Source organism: Penaeus japonicus, unplaced genomic scaffold (assembly GCF_977035675.1).
Source record: "Penaeus japonicus unplaced genomic scaffold, GWHDUDI00000001_assembly GWHDUDI00000025, whole genome shotgun sequence".
In the NCBI taxonomy this organism is placed as follows: domain Eukaryota; kingdom Metazoa; phylum Arthropoda; class Malacostraca; order Decapoda; family Penaeidae; genus Penaeus; species Penaeus japonicus.
In genome coordinates this window covers 27,155,175-27,170,174 of record NW_028234427.1, presented here as the reverse complement: position 1 = coordinate 27,170,174, position 15,000 = coordinate 27,155,175, and the positions used below count along the sequence as shown (strand labels likewise).

Below are 15,000 nucleotides of genomic sequence, written 5' to 3'. Positions count from 1 at the left end.
CTCTAACTGTGTGCAGAAGAATATTAATGAATTATAGAGTGATGTGAATAGCGATGCATAACATGAATTGATGTAACTGACCATAAAAACAAAAAAGGAAGTCTTGGAGAGTGTTTTAGAAAGCCATGTTTGTTGGCATTTTGGGAAATACATTTACGGAATTTCATGAAACGGGAAATGTTATTGGAGTGTAACAAGTGCCAAATAGATATTTCATGGAAACGAGAAGTGTTTGATGGGTGATTTAAAGGAATGTAAATTCCGGAAGTCACAGGAAATCAGAGATGTAGAATTGATATTCTTAATAGTCAAAATGAAAGTATATATGGGGAAATTACTTGACTTATTAACAATGTGAAATGTATAATAAAACTAATAATTTTACTAATAATGATAATGATGGTAATATAGATAATAACAAAAAAATAATAATAGTAATAATAATGATTATGATTATAATAATGGTGCATTTTATACATTATCATTAATACTATCCAAATCATGTCTATAGCCATGATAATGATATATTCCTCATTGTCAATACCATTATTAATGTTACAAATAACGTTTGCTCAGTTTCTTTCTTATGTTCCTATAGGTATCTTCAAAAAAGTTTTCTTTCCTAATAAGCGTATAATATCAAATATATCAATAGACTAGACTTTCTGTTCATTACTATATCACTTGATACGCAACCTAATACTTATTGTTCCTTATTACTCATAACTCTGTGAACTTGAATAAATATTTATTTTTTGAATATAGTGGAAATGTATTCTGATAATGATATACGTAATACAAGTAATGGCAGTTTGGGTGTAAAGTATGTTATACGAATAAATAGATATACAGTATGCATATTAAGGTACGTGTGTGTGTGTATAAATGTATTATACATCCGTTTAGCTATTTACAATAAGAAATTTTACTAATGCAATTATTTTATCACTTATATTTTGTTCTTTTGTGCACAATTTTTATATATGAACTTATTTTCCACTGCAAAATATCCAAGTCAAGATACCAAAGCATTAAAGGAATAAGGTTAAAATTCTGGGTTTATGTCAAACATCAGTTGTACTTGACATTCACTTTGCCAAAATAATTCAAAGTAAGGTCGGCCGGCATAGGCCTCGACTTGTACATACTAACAACAGGTTAAGCATATGATACAGCTGTATTCACCAGCGTACAGTGAATTGAGGCCATGGGACTTGAGGAAGCAGAAATACTTGGGATATATTAGTGTCAGTGAAAAATCTAGTTTACTGTACATCCCGATTTTCTTTTCTTTTTTCTGCCATCCTTGTCAAACTTAACACTGTGTCAAATGGTGTCATGACACTCTTTACATGGCCTAAACCTGATATTTTCTTCATCATAGTGTTTATATTTGACCAACTAATGTACCTGAAGTTCTGATGACGGAAAAATATGTTTACCGCATATGTAGGGTTCAAGGCAGTGAATGTACAGTTTACCTTCTGTTTTGTTCGTTTTTTTTGTGTATGGTATTTATAACCATTGTCTCGGCGTCTGTTGTACTTTTTTTCAGAAAACTCAAAGGTATCTGAAGATTTTTCAAATGGAACTTATTTAGAAATTGAGTGTAGTTCTACAGAAAAGTTCTGATATATATATATATATATATATATATATATATATATATATATATATATATATAATATATATATATATATATGTATATATATATATGTACATATATATATATATATATATATACATATACAAAATATATAAAGAACTATATATATTCATGATTGTAATTGGGTACAAAATAAACTTAACTTCCAACATATCTAGGGTACAATGTAATATTTTTTTCAAATGAGAATCCAAGCATTTAAACAAAACAATAAAATATGAAAATCTCTTCTTTACTTTCTCTTGGTTATATCGTTTTATTATTAAGCTTTATATATATATATATATATATATATATATATATATATATATATATATATATATATATATATATATATAGATATAATATGTATATCTTTTTTACTTATTTGCCTATGGTTTTCATTACATGAATTGGAATACACACACACATACATATATATATATCTATATATATCTATATATATATATATATATATATATATATATATATATAGATATATAGATATAGATATAGATAAATGTACATATAATATATATATATATATATATGTATATATATATATATATATATATATGTATATATATGTATATATATATATATATATAAGCCGTCTGGTTAGCTCAGTGGTAACGTGTCGACTTCACATCCCCGTGGTCGGCAGATCGAGTCCCGCCCAAACTCGTGAGTTTCCACTGTCGCCTGGCGGTGACTACCGTGGCTGGGCACCGCCGATGGGTAAGGACCAAGCTCGGATCGAGTCAACACTCGTTGGCACACTCTCTCACCTGGTCAGCCCTCGCTGACACAGGCGGGCTCGCCTTAGTGCATATCAACCCGGCGTAGCATCTGCTCCGCAAATCTGGCTTATCCTTATCCTTATGGATATATATATATATATATATATATATATATATATATATATATATATATATATATATATATATATATATGTATATATACATATATATATATATATACATTATATATATAATATATATATAATATATATATATATATATATATATATATATATATATATATATATGTATGTATGTATGTATATATGATTATGTAAATATATATTTTTCTATCAGCCTATATAGTCCTCAAACTTTCGACTGCACATATCAATACATTCAGTATTTTCTAAGACACAAAACAACACTGTTCTCAGTCCATTTGTTCTATTCGTGGATAATTCTTTTGATATTAGATTTAACTATTTTTTCCACTTTCTCACCTAAAGAAGACTATCAATCAAATAGACATGCAATAACACTATAAAACAAGGAAGAAATAAAACTGATCAACAACATTTTAGTATATTATTACATATCACTGGAAAGTCCACAGACTATATATACACACACACCAACGAGCCTATCGAGAGAGGCCCATGTGGTACACTGTAGACGGTAAACACGAGCATCTGACATTCAGACATGACGTCAAATGCAAAGCTCTCATGACTTCATTAATTAAAAAATACTTCTTGTTTTGTGCCTGTGTTTAGGAGGGGGATGCTTATCTTTTTTATTTTTTTTTTATTTTTTGGTACAGTAAGAGTATTTTCATTAGCTTGTGTATCAAAAGGGAAGATGGTAGGCAAAATAAGTACATAGTATTTTTACAAGTTTCAACACTAAGTAACATTATGGTTATATGAAACAGGTATGTATATACTTACACAACTGTGTGCATGTATGAGTACATACACGTACAGCACAGAACAAAACGAAAGTTCCCATCTTCCATAACGGATTGAATGCAATTGCATCAAAAGACGGCAAGAAATGCAACATGAAGTCAGCCAATACTACATCGTAAAATCTGTCACTGAAAAAAATACTGTCCACGCACAACAATATGCTGTCATTTTATATACTAGTTTTGTCTTGTTTGTTTCATTTGTCCGATGTTTAAATCGAAGGTAAATATATATGATAATTTTGGTTTCAAATTGACAATAAGTGTTAACAAGAGGAGAGACAAATGATAACAGACTAACACATGAATATATATGCAAGAGGGGAAATATTGGTTAAGAAGAAACATGAACATCATTGAGAGTAAAACATTTATGTACATAAATAAATACATTGATAAATAGAGTAAGAGACTAAAACATATATGTAACATAAATATAGACATCCACTTGACGCTTTAAATATCATAAATCTGCTAAGCTTGGCCTATATCAGACTTTAAAGCTTAGCGTGATAATGCTATCAACATAATAATATCGTGAGTGTAAACAACAAAGCCAGACATAGGGCGATCACCTTTAAAAGATCGTTGGCTAAGGTGACAAGAAGACATCTTGAGTGAATCGTTGAGGAACATCACTGGATATCGTGAGGCCTCGGAAACCTAATTATATAAACGTCGATTACGCGATGCCTATTCGCAACGGAAGTATCGTTAGTATCACAGCACCAACAGTTTGGTCGTTTTGCTTGAAACACGATTTCTGAACTCTTCCTGAAAGACGGTCGGTCCTCGGGTTCCTCTCTTGCTTGCTTTCGTTCGGGTCGTGTGCATAAATTCTTCCCTTACAACAACAGCAAACCATAAATCGATTAGAACATAAACAAATCAATTAGGAGCTCCAGTCGAATCGAACAGTACACAGACAGCTAGGCAGACAGACAGACGTGCTGAAGAATTTATGCCAAGTCGGTCGTTGTGGTTTTCGTTCTGTGGTAATATGTATAGGTCGTTGCACCCTTCCCCTCCTCTTGTTCGGTGAAGGAGGAGGAGGAGGAGTAAGGATGTGTCTTGTCTGCTAGGATATAATGGGTCTGGTACCGAAAATTGTCATAGGTTGATCGTCTCTGTGATTGTGCCCGTTGGTTGCATCATCATCACCACTGAACTCGAGCAACTGCCCACGGGGTCAAAAGGTATGTCATATGAGGTCATCTGGGTATGGTGCTATTCAGTGCAAGCACAAAGGTAGACATGGAGAACATGGATATCATAAAAAAAATAAAAAACTACTTTTAATCCATCATTGACACAAAAAAACACAATGAAATAATCATAACAACAATAATGAAAGCAAATCATCTCAAATCCACCAGAGGAGAAGAGACTTCCTTCCTGATTTCTGCCTCAGATAAACAACGCAAACAAATTGAAATACCCAATCATAAGAGCAATCATAATCACAATAAAAACAACAACAACAATGATTTTTTTTTAAAAGCAGACTAGCGCACCAGTCTCGTGGGTTTCCTAAGTCAATGTAAGAACGAGAAATTGTATGTCTGTGGGTGGTACGCAGTCGGGATAGGAGGAGGAGGTCTGTCAGGAGGTCCTATGGTCCGTAAGAGGTCGTCAGGCTCATAGTATATGTCGCTGGACTCCTGTTTTCGGGGGTGGGGGGAAGGGCCAGAGAGCGGGGGAGGGAGGGGGGGAGGAAAAAAGAGAAATATTATTAGTTGCGTCGGATGTGTAAATGGTTTATTTCTATTATTGTTTTTTTCTTTTCTTTTCTTGAACAACATTAATATGACGTCATTTTGTCGATATTTGATTCTAGTGTGAAAATTGAGTGAGTTTCGCGATTCTAACTTTGACAGATGATTCTTTATCCGTCTGTATTCATGCTGCAACTTTGAAGAGATCAAATGAAGGAAGAGTTTGCAAGGGAATTGTAAAATCAACTGTCAACAATGCAAACTCAAGGAAATATGTAAGGAGTACAAAGAGTAGACTACATTCCTAGAAACTGTACACCATATTACTACTCCGGTTCTACAATATCTACATAGTGAATCTAATTGGATATATGGATCTCTCTCTCTCTCTCTCTCTCTCTCTCTCTCTCTCTCTCTCTCTCTCTCTCTCTCTCTCTCTCTCTCTCTCTCTCTCTCTCTCTCTCTCTCGCTCTTTCTCTCTCCTGCAAGTGAGGTAGTTTACTATAGAAAAATGCCTTATTTTTTAATCCCATACAACTACTGTACTTATTTACAGACTATTTACATTTTACCTGCGCTAAGGAATACTTTTTACACCTCGACAATCACATAATAGAAACATGCACATCCATAAACACTAAAATTGCATTATCCGAAATATTTTCTTTTTTTTAATGAAATGAACGACAGCTATGTTTTCGTATTTATAGTTCATTAATCATTATTTACAACTCTATAAGAAAAAACAACATGAAATTGCACCTAAAAACGCCTTAACTTTCTTAAATGCTAATCTAGCTTTTGCAAATTACTAAATTTACATTTAAGTATGGTATATCAATTAGCACCAAAGGTATTGCAGACGAAATCTATAACCAAAGTTCCCGTGTCATGCAAGGAGAGTTTTTTTTTTTATTTAAAAAGAAAAGGTGACGCCATTAGAGGGCTATTTTCTGAAATCAAAATGAAATGTAAACGTTCACTTTTATAGGTTTCATTTTGTGGTTTCAAATGTTTTTTGTTTTTGTTTTTGTTTTTTCGTTTCTACAGTCAAGAACTCTTTGATTTTTTATTCATTATTTGATACTTCTTATAGTTTGAGAATTGTTCAATTTACTAATTCGATTGTCTATTTGTGATCAGTTATAGTTTTTGCTGAATATTGTTCTCTCTTGTTGGCAATATATATATATATATGCAAATATATATATATATATATATATATATATATATATATATATATATATATATATATATTCTCCTTGGATATATGTTTGTTAATTTTGAACAAACTTTCACTTTTGAACTTTATTCCATATAATAAAAAAACTATTCTGATGATAACTTTACCAACGAGAACAAATTTCTACTGCCGTTTCATAAAAAAAACAGGCCTGTATGTGGCAGTTAACAGACAGGAAAAAAAAAATCCCACAAAGAGAGGAAAAAAAATAGCAAGCCGGAAGTCAAGAAGATACGAAATAGGCCTATGAAGAACTCAATAGTGACGTCATATCAGTCAAGAAAGCGTCTAAGGAATGAGAATGCAGAAGACAGTTCACAAGAGATAACAGAGGAATACTGATAAATAAAATTGCATTGTGCTCTTAAAACCTGCATCAGTGAGGTACCAGAAGATGCTTTTTTTTCCTTCATCCCACTTCTAGGCTTCAGGAAAGTTGCAAATGATATGTCTAGTAATAAGAGAGCTTGTGCAGAAAAGGCCTTTCCTATTCTGTAATGTATATTGCACTTGTCTGACCAATGGGAAAAAAATGCTGATAAAAAAAGCTGTCATATCTAACATATTAATGATCATCAGTAAGGTAATGCCACTATGTCAGTTGTGATGGACTAATAGCAAGAATGGAACAGTCTACGCTAGTTTGGTCAGAAAAAAATATCTATGTAAATGAGCATCCATGTACAGCATACTACAAACAACCTAATTCATATTCACAGCTCGAAATCTCTCTCTCTCTCTCTCTCTCTCTCTCTCTCTCTCTCTCTCTCTCTCTCTCTCTCTCTCTCTCTCTCTCTCTCTCTCTCTCTCTCTCTCTCAGAAGAGGAGCGAGTTATAGCTCCTGGCGATGCGCGAGTGGTGGGCGGCCAGAGTACCCACCCCAAGAGATCCTCGGGACTTCGGCCTCGGTAGCTGGTACGGGCGGTCGAGCTCGTCTTCGGAGCTCTCCATGCCGCCCATCCCCGCCGTGGTGGCGACGCTAGCTCCGCCCATGGGTCCTATCGTGGCGGCCCCTCCGACGCCCTCGTGCAAGGGGATGGGCGTGCGGGCGCCGAGGGTCGGGGCGCGCGAAACGCCTCCGTGGGCTGGTGTGGATGTGGTTGGAGTCATTAGTATTAAACAAAAGAATGTAGCAAATATAATAGTAACTATTATAAAATATATAGATGAAATTATCTACACCAAAGACAAAATATCCAGATCCACTGAATAATATCATGCATTGTGTTATTTACCTATTCGTTCGACATCTAACACAAGAGTGGTTTACCATGGTAATATAACAGTATTACTACTATCACTACTGGTATATATATTACCACCACCACCACTTCTACTACTGGGATCACTATTTCCACTTGAACTATTACTACTACTACAAATAATAATCATAACAATGGCAGCAATAGCAAGAAATTATAATCTTATCAACGACTCACAGAGCGTGTTGAGCGAAGCAGGTCCGAATTGACCGTAAACCGACTGACTTCCGAACGGCTGTTGTTGTTTCTGAGCCATGAAGGCATGTTTCTGCTGTTGTTGCTGGTGATGCATCTGTTGTTGCTGTTGTTGCTGATGTTGATGCTGCATCGTGGCCATCAGGTTGACGGGGTTGAGCTGGTGCAGACCGAACTGTTCGGCTGGGTATTGCTGTCCGAATTGTCCTGCCGCGGCCGAGCCTAGTGTCCCCAAGGAAGCGTAACCGGAAGACGAAGCCGCGGCCATCTGGGGTGAAAGGACAACAGGTAAATCTCTAAGCAGAAAAGAAGAAGAAGAAGGAGGAGTAGGAAGGGGAAGAGGAAGAAGAGAAGGAAGATGAAGAAGACGGAGGAGGTATAAGAGGAAGAGAAGGATGGAGAGGTAGAGAAAGGTGTAGAAGAGGAGAACAAGAAGAAGAGGAAGAAGAAGAAAGAAAAGAAGGTGAAAAAGGAGGAGTAAAAGGTAGCTGGGTGAGCTGGTTACCCTCAAGATTTCCACGGGAGAGAAAGGGAGAGAGAGACAAAAAGACAGAGAGAGAAAGAAAGAGAGAATCAGACAGACAGATATGAGAATGAAAGACACTTAAGTAACTGACAGACAAGTTTTAATAAAAAAAAAATATACAAACCGAAAAATCCTATAAAAAAAGAGGAAAAAAAATGACAAGATACTCTTCTCTCCAGAAAACATAAAACATGACGTAAGACAACAGTACAAAACATAATAATCATAATAGAGAGAAAAAAAAAACAAGAACATACTAACCTGTCTCTGGTGTGTATACAGATTGCTCGGTGTTGTCGTATTAGTTGCCGAGGCAGAGGGCCCGGCCATGCCTCTCAGCTGTTCGGGTTGCTGTTCATTAATAAATAAAATGAATTTAAATAAATCAATACGGTGCCATTAGATACTGATAAAATATCACGATAGGAACAAAAAAAAAGTGGACGAAAAGAATGATAAAACTTTAAAACTTGATTGATGAAGAAAAATGCAAGGGGAAGAAATATATGCAAAGTATTGTATAGCTATACATAAGGAAAGTGATAGAATATTATCATGATTGAATGTGCAAATTATGTCTTCATATTTGATTAAGAAAATGTGTTCACTTTAGTTGAACAGAAACAGTACAAAATTAAAATGAGTAATCTGAATAAGTCATGTTATACACTATACACACTTAACCCACTACAATATTGCCCTTGGAAACAAAAATACAGGATTCGGTTAGTATAATTCGGTTAGTATTATTTTTAAACTGTGCATTATATACCATGCAGATTTACATAGTCCATAGTAATTGTGATAGCAAATAAATGTTGCTTGTTAAATGCAGTTTTACAGAATAAGGCAAGACGCAATTAAGAAAATATGAATGTGCGTCTAAGTGCCTTGAGGAAGAACATGGGTTTCAGGCTGTTAGTCACAAGCAAAATTGCTTTGTCAAAGTCCTGAGAATGAAAGAAGTATTGAAGTCTAAAACAGTAAATATTTGCAGTGTTCACAAGTCTAGATCACCAGAAAGGGTCAAGGGTCACGTGTACTAGCACTAGCTAGGGTCTGGTGCACTAGAACTAGCTTTGTCAGCTTATTAGAAGCAGCCAGGGTAATTTTGCTAGCCAGGGTCGAGTGTACTAGATGAGCTAAGTCGAGAGTCGGTGAGGTGGAGCAAGAAACACCAAGATTCCCCTTCAAGCAGAGTGTCTAAGGAAGCGACAAGCAGGCAGGCGAGGAAAGTTCCAAAGGAGGCGAGGAGACTAACAGCCGAGAGCTGGGCGTGGAGAGCCAACAGCTGCTGGAAGTTGAGCGTCCCGGGCTGCGCCGCCATCATGAATGGCGGGATCCCGGCGGAGTTCTTCTTCGAGGAGGAGGAACCGCCGCCTCCTACCAGCTTCCTGAGACGTCCCAGGATGCCCTCGCTCCCCCGGCCGAGGGTGGAGTTGGACAGGGCCCGGGTGACGCGGTTATACATAGAGAAGGGGTTGGTGTTCACCGTGGCGGGGACGGCGCCGGCGGCCAGGTACTCGTTGCTGCTGCTGCCGCCCTGCTCTGAGCTCTGGGGCTGCGAGGGAGGTCAGGGGAGGTCAGAGGTCAGAGGGGGGCGTTTCGGGGTCGAGGGGCCAGTCAATGGGAGTCTTAATATGGGTGTCGATTGAGAGGTAAAGGAAGGTGAGAACTACAATAATGAAGGAAATAGTGTATAGAAGACATACATTAAATACAAAGACTAATATAGCTAATACCTTACGAAGACTGAAATCAGTCTTACAAACACTTCAAAGTCAAGTCAGAATCAATGTGTTATACTACTACAGACAACACTAAGGAAATTTTGTCTACAGGGTGAGTCACAAGTTCAATCTAAAACGAATTACGTTTGATACAGGCTCTCTCTCTCTCTCTCTCTCTCTCTCTCTCTCTCTCTCTCTCTCTCTCTCTCTCTCTCTCTCTCTCTCTCTCTCTCTCTCTCTCTCTCTCTTTCCCTCTCTCTCTCTCTCTCTCTCTCCCTCTTTATCTCTCTCTCTCTATTTATCTCTCTCTCTCTCTCTCTCTCTCTCTCTCTCTCTCTCTCTCTCTCTCTCTTTGAGACACATGGTTATGGCATAAAGAAATATTGTTTCATGAAATTTCAAGTACAATAATACTTATTTCAAACAAAGAATATTCAGTCAGTCAGATATAATAGGTCCTAATGGAAGGAAGTAACAATGAAAATATCAGAAGAAAGATTGGTCATGAATGATCACATCCTACATATAATTCCCATCCCTACATAAAGAAACACAATTAAAAGATAAACGATGTTAGTCATGAATGAATTCACACACACGCACGCATACACACACACACTACAATCCCGTACCCTTCACCCAGCCATTCTTCCCAAACAACAACAACAACATACTGATACCAAGAGAGCCACCAAGAACCGCCACTTACCGCGTAGATATTCTGGTTGGTGAGCGTCTCGGCGATGTGTGCCCACCTCATCCTGTCCTCCAAGGTTGCCCCATACTGGCTGGCGGGACCTGTGTTCCCCATGCCCTTGTTCTGCATGTTGACGGCGTATCCTCCACCGTAAAGCGTCCCTGCCGTGGCCCCTCTGGCTAGGACCTCTGTCTTGGCATCCTGGGCTTTCCATCTTCGGCTGGGGGTGGGGGGTTGGGGGGGGTAGAGAGAAAGGGAGAAAAAGAGAGAGGGAGAGGGAGGTTGAGTTAGTTGTGATAACGGTTGGTGCTATTTTGGTTTTGGACATAAAAGAGGGAAATAACTAGATGGAAAATATCAATAGCTGGCTCTTACCCTCCATATCTTTGTATTGTTTACCTTTAACGTAATGCTAGACTACACGCGGCTCCTCCACCTACCTCCACATGCACAGGAAGATGAGCGTGAGTATGATGATGATGACAGCTGCGACAGAGGCCCCGACGGCGACTCCGAGAACCTCGCCGTCGATCTCGCAACGGGCGCCGTAGTAGGAACCTTTGCACCTGAGGGAGGGTGAGTGGCGGGTGAGTTGTGGTCTGGTTGCCTAGCTTTCTCTGAAGGTGGATGTTCTTGGTTTGTGTATTTCGGTTGTGTTTGATCTCTTTATTTCAATGAGTCTCTTTTTTTGTACTATTTATTCTTCTCTTTTTTCAGGATTATCCTCTCTCTCTCTCTCTCTCTCTTTATTTCTCTCTCTCTCTCTCTCTCTCTCTCTCTCTCTCTCTCTCTCTCTAACCTCTTCCTTCCCCTCTCCCCTCCTTCTTCCTCTCTTCCCTCCTTCCCCTCCTCCCTCCTTCCCTCTCCTTCCCCTCCCCCTCCCCCCTCCTTCCCTCTCCCCACCTCTTTCCCCTTCCTTTTCCCCCTTCCTCTCCCACTCACTGGCAGACTTTCTCTCCGTCCTCGATGTGGCACTCCCCTCTCTTGTTGCAGAAGTCCGACGAGCAAGATTCGCAATGGCGGCCCACCTCCATCGGGTCGTCCGAGTATCTGTAAGGGAGGGAAGGACAGGTCGAAGGTGACGATGGTAATTATGATCAGGATATATTTAGTGGTGGTGATTGTGAAATCGATGATCTTAATAATGATAATATTAATAATAAATGATGATGATGATTACAGCAACAACAATAATAATAATAATGATAATAATAATGGTAATAATAACGATAACAATGATAATGATAATAATAATAATAAATAATAATAATGGTAATAATAACGATAATAATAATAATGATAATAATAATAGTATTATCATGCATTTTTTTAATGATAAAAAAAATCATAATAAAACCAACAATACTATCAATATTAATAAAAAAATAACAATGAGGATGGAATAACATGATGATAATAACAACGACAATACCAACTGAAACAATGACAATAAACGATAATAACAATACCAACAATCACACAAAAAACAAAAAGCAACAACAATGATAACACCGACGCAGACAATAAACACAATAACAACAACAACAAGAACCATAACAGCAGGACCCACCTGTCCGTGTAGCCAGGCAGGCATCGACAGGTGAAGGTGCCAAACTCATTAACGCAGGTGGCATCACTGTGGCAGTCGTGGAGTTTAGGGTCATTGCACTCATCAATGTCTGGGGAATTAATGAGGTTAATTAGCCTGAGTCATTAATGGGGTGGAAGGAGTTGAGGGGTGTGGATGGATATAGGGGCTTGTCTTTGTAAATGGATTGAGGTGATGGTTGGTGGTGATGGTGATGATGAGGGTGATGGTGAGGGTGGTGATGGGGGTGATGCTGAGGGTGGTATGATGATAATGATGGAGATGATTATGGTGAGGATTATAATGATGATGATACTGATACTGATACTGATACTGATACTGATACTGATACTAATACTAATGCAACTAATAATCATGACAATAATAATAATAATAACAATAATAATATCATCATTAATAATAAAGATGATAATCCAAATAATCCAAATAATGATAACGATAAATATAATGATAAAAATGCTTCAACTAAATATAAAACATTCCCATAATCCATTAAAGAGCATAACATCCGCGAACTAACGACGTTAAACTTTTCTTCTCTAATTTTGTCGAAGTTACCCATAAAAAAAAAGAAAATGTGTAATTTTCACGATCATTACCTTAGATTAATATAACAGTCATCTAATGATACTTAGAATGTGCTCTTTATTAAATTATATTCTAAAAACAAAAGGTTATGAGCATTATGGACTCTCAGAGCACTTAGTCCCACTTTGAAAGTTAGGTGGCACACTTGTTGCAACGCTTTATACGACAGTTGCACGACACGTTTGCATGTCATATGTTGGTATTTTTTTGTTGTTCTTTCTCCTTCTGTTTTCTTTTCAACATTCCTATCTTCTATTTTCTATTTTTTTTTGTATTTCTTTTTTTGCATTTGCTCTTGTAGTCAAGGTCTGCTTTGGCTCGCATTTAAACTGGAATACATTTATTTATTACATCGTATTATTCATATATAAATACTAAATCTTATAGAATAAACGTAATAACGCAATAAAGGGAGTGATAATACTTACCACATTGATGATAAACAAAATACTTTCTACCATTGCCTTTGCTTACAATGAGGACAAACTAATAATAATAACAATAACAACACCTTTGATGACGATTATGATGATGATGATGATGATGATGACAATAGGGATAATAACAACACTACTACTACTAATGATAATAATAATAATGATAAAGATGATGATGATGACGATAATAATAATAATAATGATAATAATAATAACAATGATAATGATGATAATACTGACAATAATAACAATAAAGATGATAATAATATATAATAAGTTTAATAACATCAATAAGAAGAATGATAATAAGAATAATTTCAGCAACAACGATACCAACAACGACAGCAACAATAACAAACACAACAAGAACAAGAAGAAGAGCCACCACGCCCGCGGCCGAACTCACCCGCCACTTCCGGCACTGGATTGAGCGGCCCATCCACCCACAGCGCCGACTCGCCGATCTTGTTCCCGTGGCTCTGGATGACCTGAATGACCTGCCGTTGCAGAGCCTGCCTGATGGTGCGGGAGCGCGTGGCCGGGGTGCTCTCCAGGTTAATGGTCGAGTTGACGATCACTTTCCCGCCCAGCGAGTAGAATTTGTGGACGGTGTTGCTCAGGTAGGCGGAAGACATCTGGGTCTTGCTCATGGCGCTGTCGATCTGGAGGGAGGGAGGGAAGGGGGGTGTTAGAAGAGCGGGAGAGAGGGAGGGAGGGGGGAGGTGAGAAGAGCGGGAGGGAGGGAGGGAGGGGAAGGTGAGAAGAGCGGGAGCGAGGGAGGGAAGGGGGGTGAGAAGAGCGGGAGAGAGAGAGGGGGTGTGAGAAGAGCGGGAGAGAGGGAGGGTGGGGGAGGTGAGAAGAGCGGGAGAGAGAGAGGGGGTGTGAGAAGAGCGGGAGAGAGGGAAGGAGGGGGAAGGTGAGAAGAGCGGGAGGGAGGGAGGGAAGGGGGTTGAGAAGAGCATGAGGGAGGGAGGGGGGTTAATTGGGTGGTCTTGCTGGTATGGGGGGTTTTGCTCTTGTTTGTTTTTTGTTTTGTTTGTGCTTTGTGTTATTCTCATTTGTTTGTTTGGTTTGGTTTGGTTTGTGTTCTTCTCGTGTGTTTGTTTAATTGTTTTGTTCGTCTCCCTCTTTATTGTGCGTTTGGGTTTGGTTGTTGCTTTGGTATGCTATTTATTGTTTTTGTTTTATTATTTTATGTTAGATGTATTGTCTGTTGTTGACTTTCTGTTGCTTTGTTTTCCTTGTATCTGTTATAAATGTTATCTGCTCTTTATGGTTTAGTATGATTTTAAAAATCCTTTTCGTTTCACTTTTTCTTATGGAAATCTTAGCTATTCCGTCTTCCGTTGTTATGTAATAGATTGTTCATGTCTAAAATACTTATATCAACGCTAACTGCCGATACAATAACAACAAAACAAAAACAACACCACCAAAAAACAATGATAATGATAATAATCCTAAGACCCCGCACTAACCGCATGCGTGGCCTCCCACTCGAGCCTCCTGTATTCCTCCGACTCGGGGTCGTTGTATCTGCCTCCCCACACGATCCTCTGCTGCCCCACGAGGTCCACCTTCAGCGCCACCTTCAGGGACACCATTCCTGGAAAGAGAATCAGAGAGTTGGGTTGAGTTTGAGA

At 37.9% G+C, this 15,000-nt stretch overlaps 2 protein-coding genes across 3 annotated transcripts in view; one reads left to right on the top strand and one right to left on the bottom strand.

The window, feature by feature from the left end:
- LOC122251616 (uncharacterized) overlaps positions 1-1,051 on the top strand; it is a 19,953-nt gene extending 18,902 nt beyond the window's left edge. Inside the window, exon 8 of the mRNA XM_086551510.1 lies at positions 1-1,051. This exon is cut by the window's left edge and continues 620 nt beyond it. The gene's annotated coding sequence lies outside the window, so the exon portion shown is untranslated.
- Positions 1,052-2,959: 1,908 nt separating this feature from the next.
- LOC122243427 (uncharacterized) overlaps positions 2,960-15,000 on the bottom strand; it is a 59,893-nt gene continuing 47,852 nt past the window's right edge. The window contains exons 6-16 of one of the 2 annotated variants that reach the window (XM_086551504.1): positions 14,836-14,963; positions 13,764-14,019; positions 12,294-12,402; positions 11,666-11,773; positions 11,164-11,289; positions 10,736-10,943; positions 9,558-9,857; positions 8,558-8,647; positions 7,753-8,038; positions 7,193-7,398; positions 2,960-5,016 (exon numbers count right to left, since the gene is read on the bottom strand). In XM_086551504.1, coding sequence (XP_086407630.1) covers positions 4,891-5,016; positions 7,193-7,398; positions 7,753-8,038; positions 8,558-8,647; positions 9,558-9,857; positions 10,736-10,943; positions 11,164-11,289; positions 11,666-11,773; positions 12,294-12,402; positions 13,764-14,019; positions 14,836-14,963 — 1,943 coding nt within the window. In that variant the 3' untranslated portion in view covers positions 2,960-4,890. The remainder of the gene's footprint in view (positions 5,017-7,192; positions 7,399-7,752; positions 8,039-8,557; positions 8,648-9,557; positions 9,858-10,735; positions 10,944-11,163; positions 11,290-11,665; positions 11,774-12,293; positions 12,403-13,763; positions 14,020-14,835; positions 14,964-15,000) is intronic. The other variant, XM_086551505.1, reaches the window with a different exon arrangement.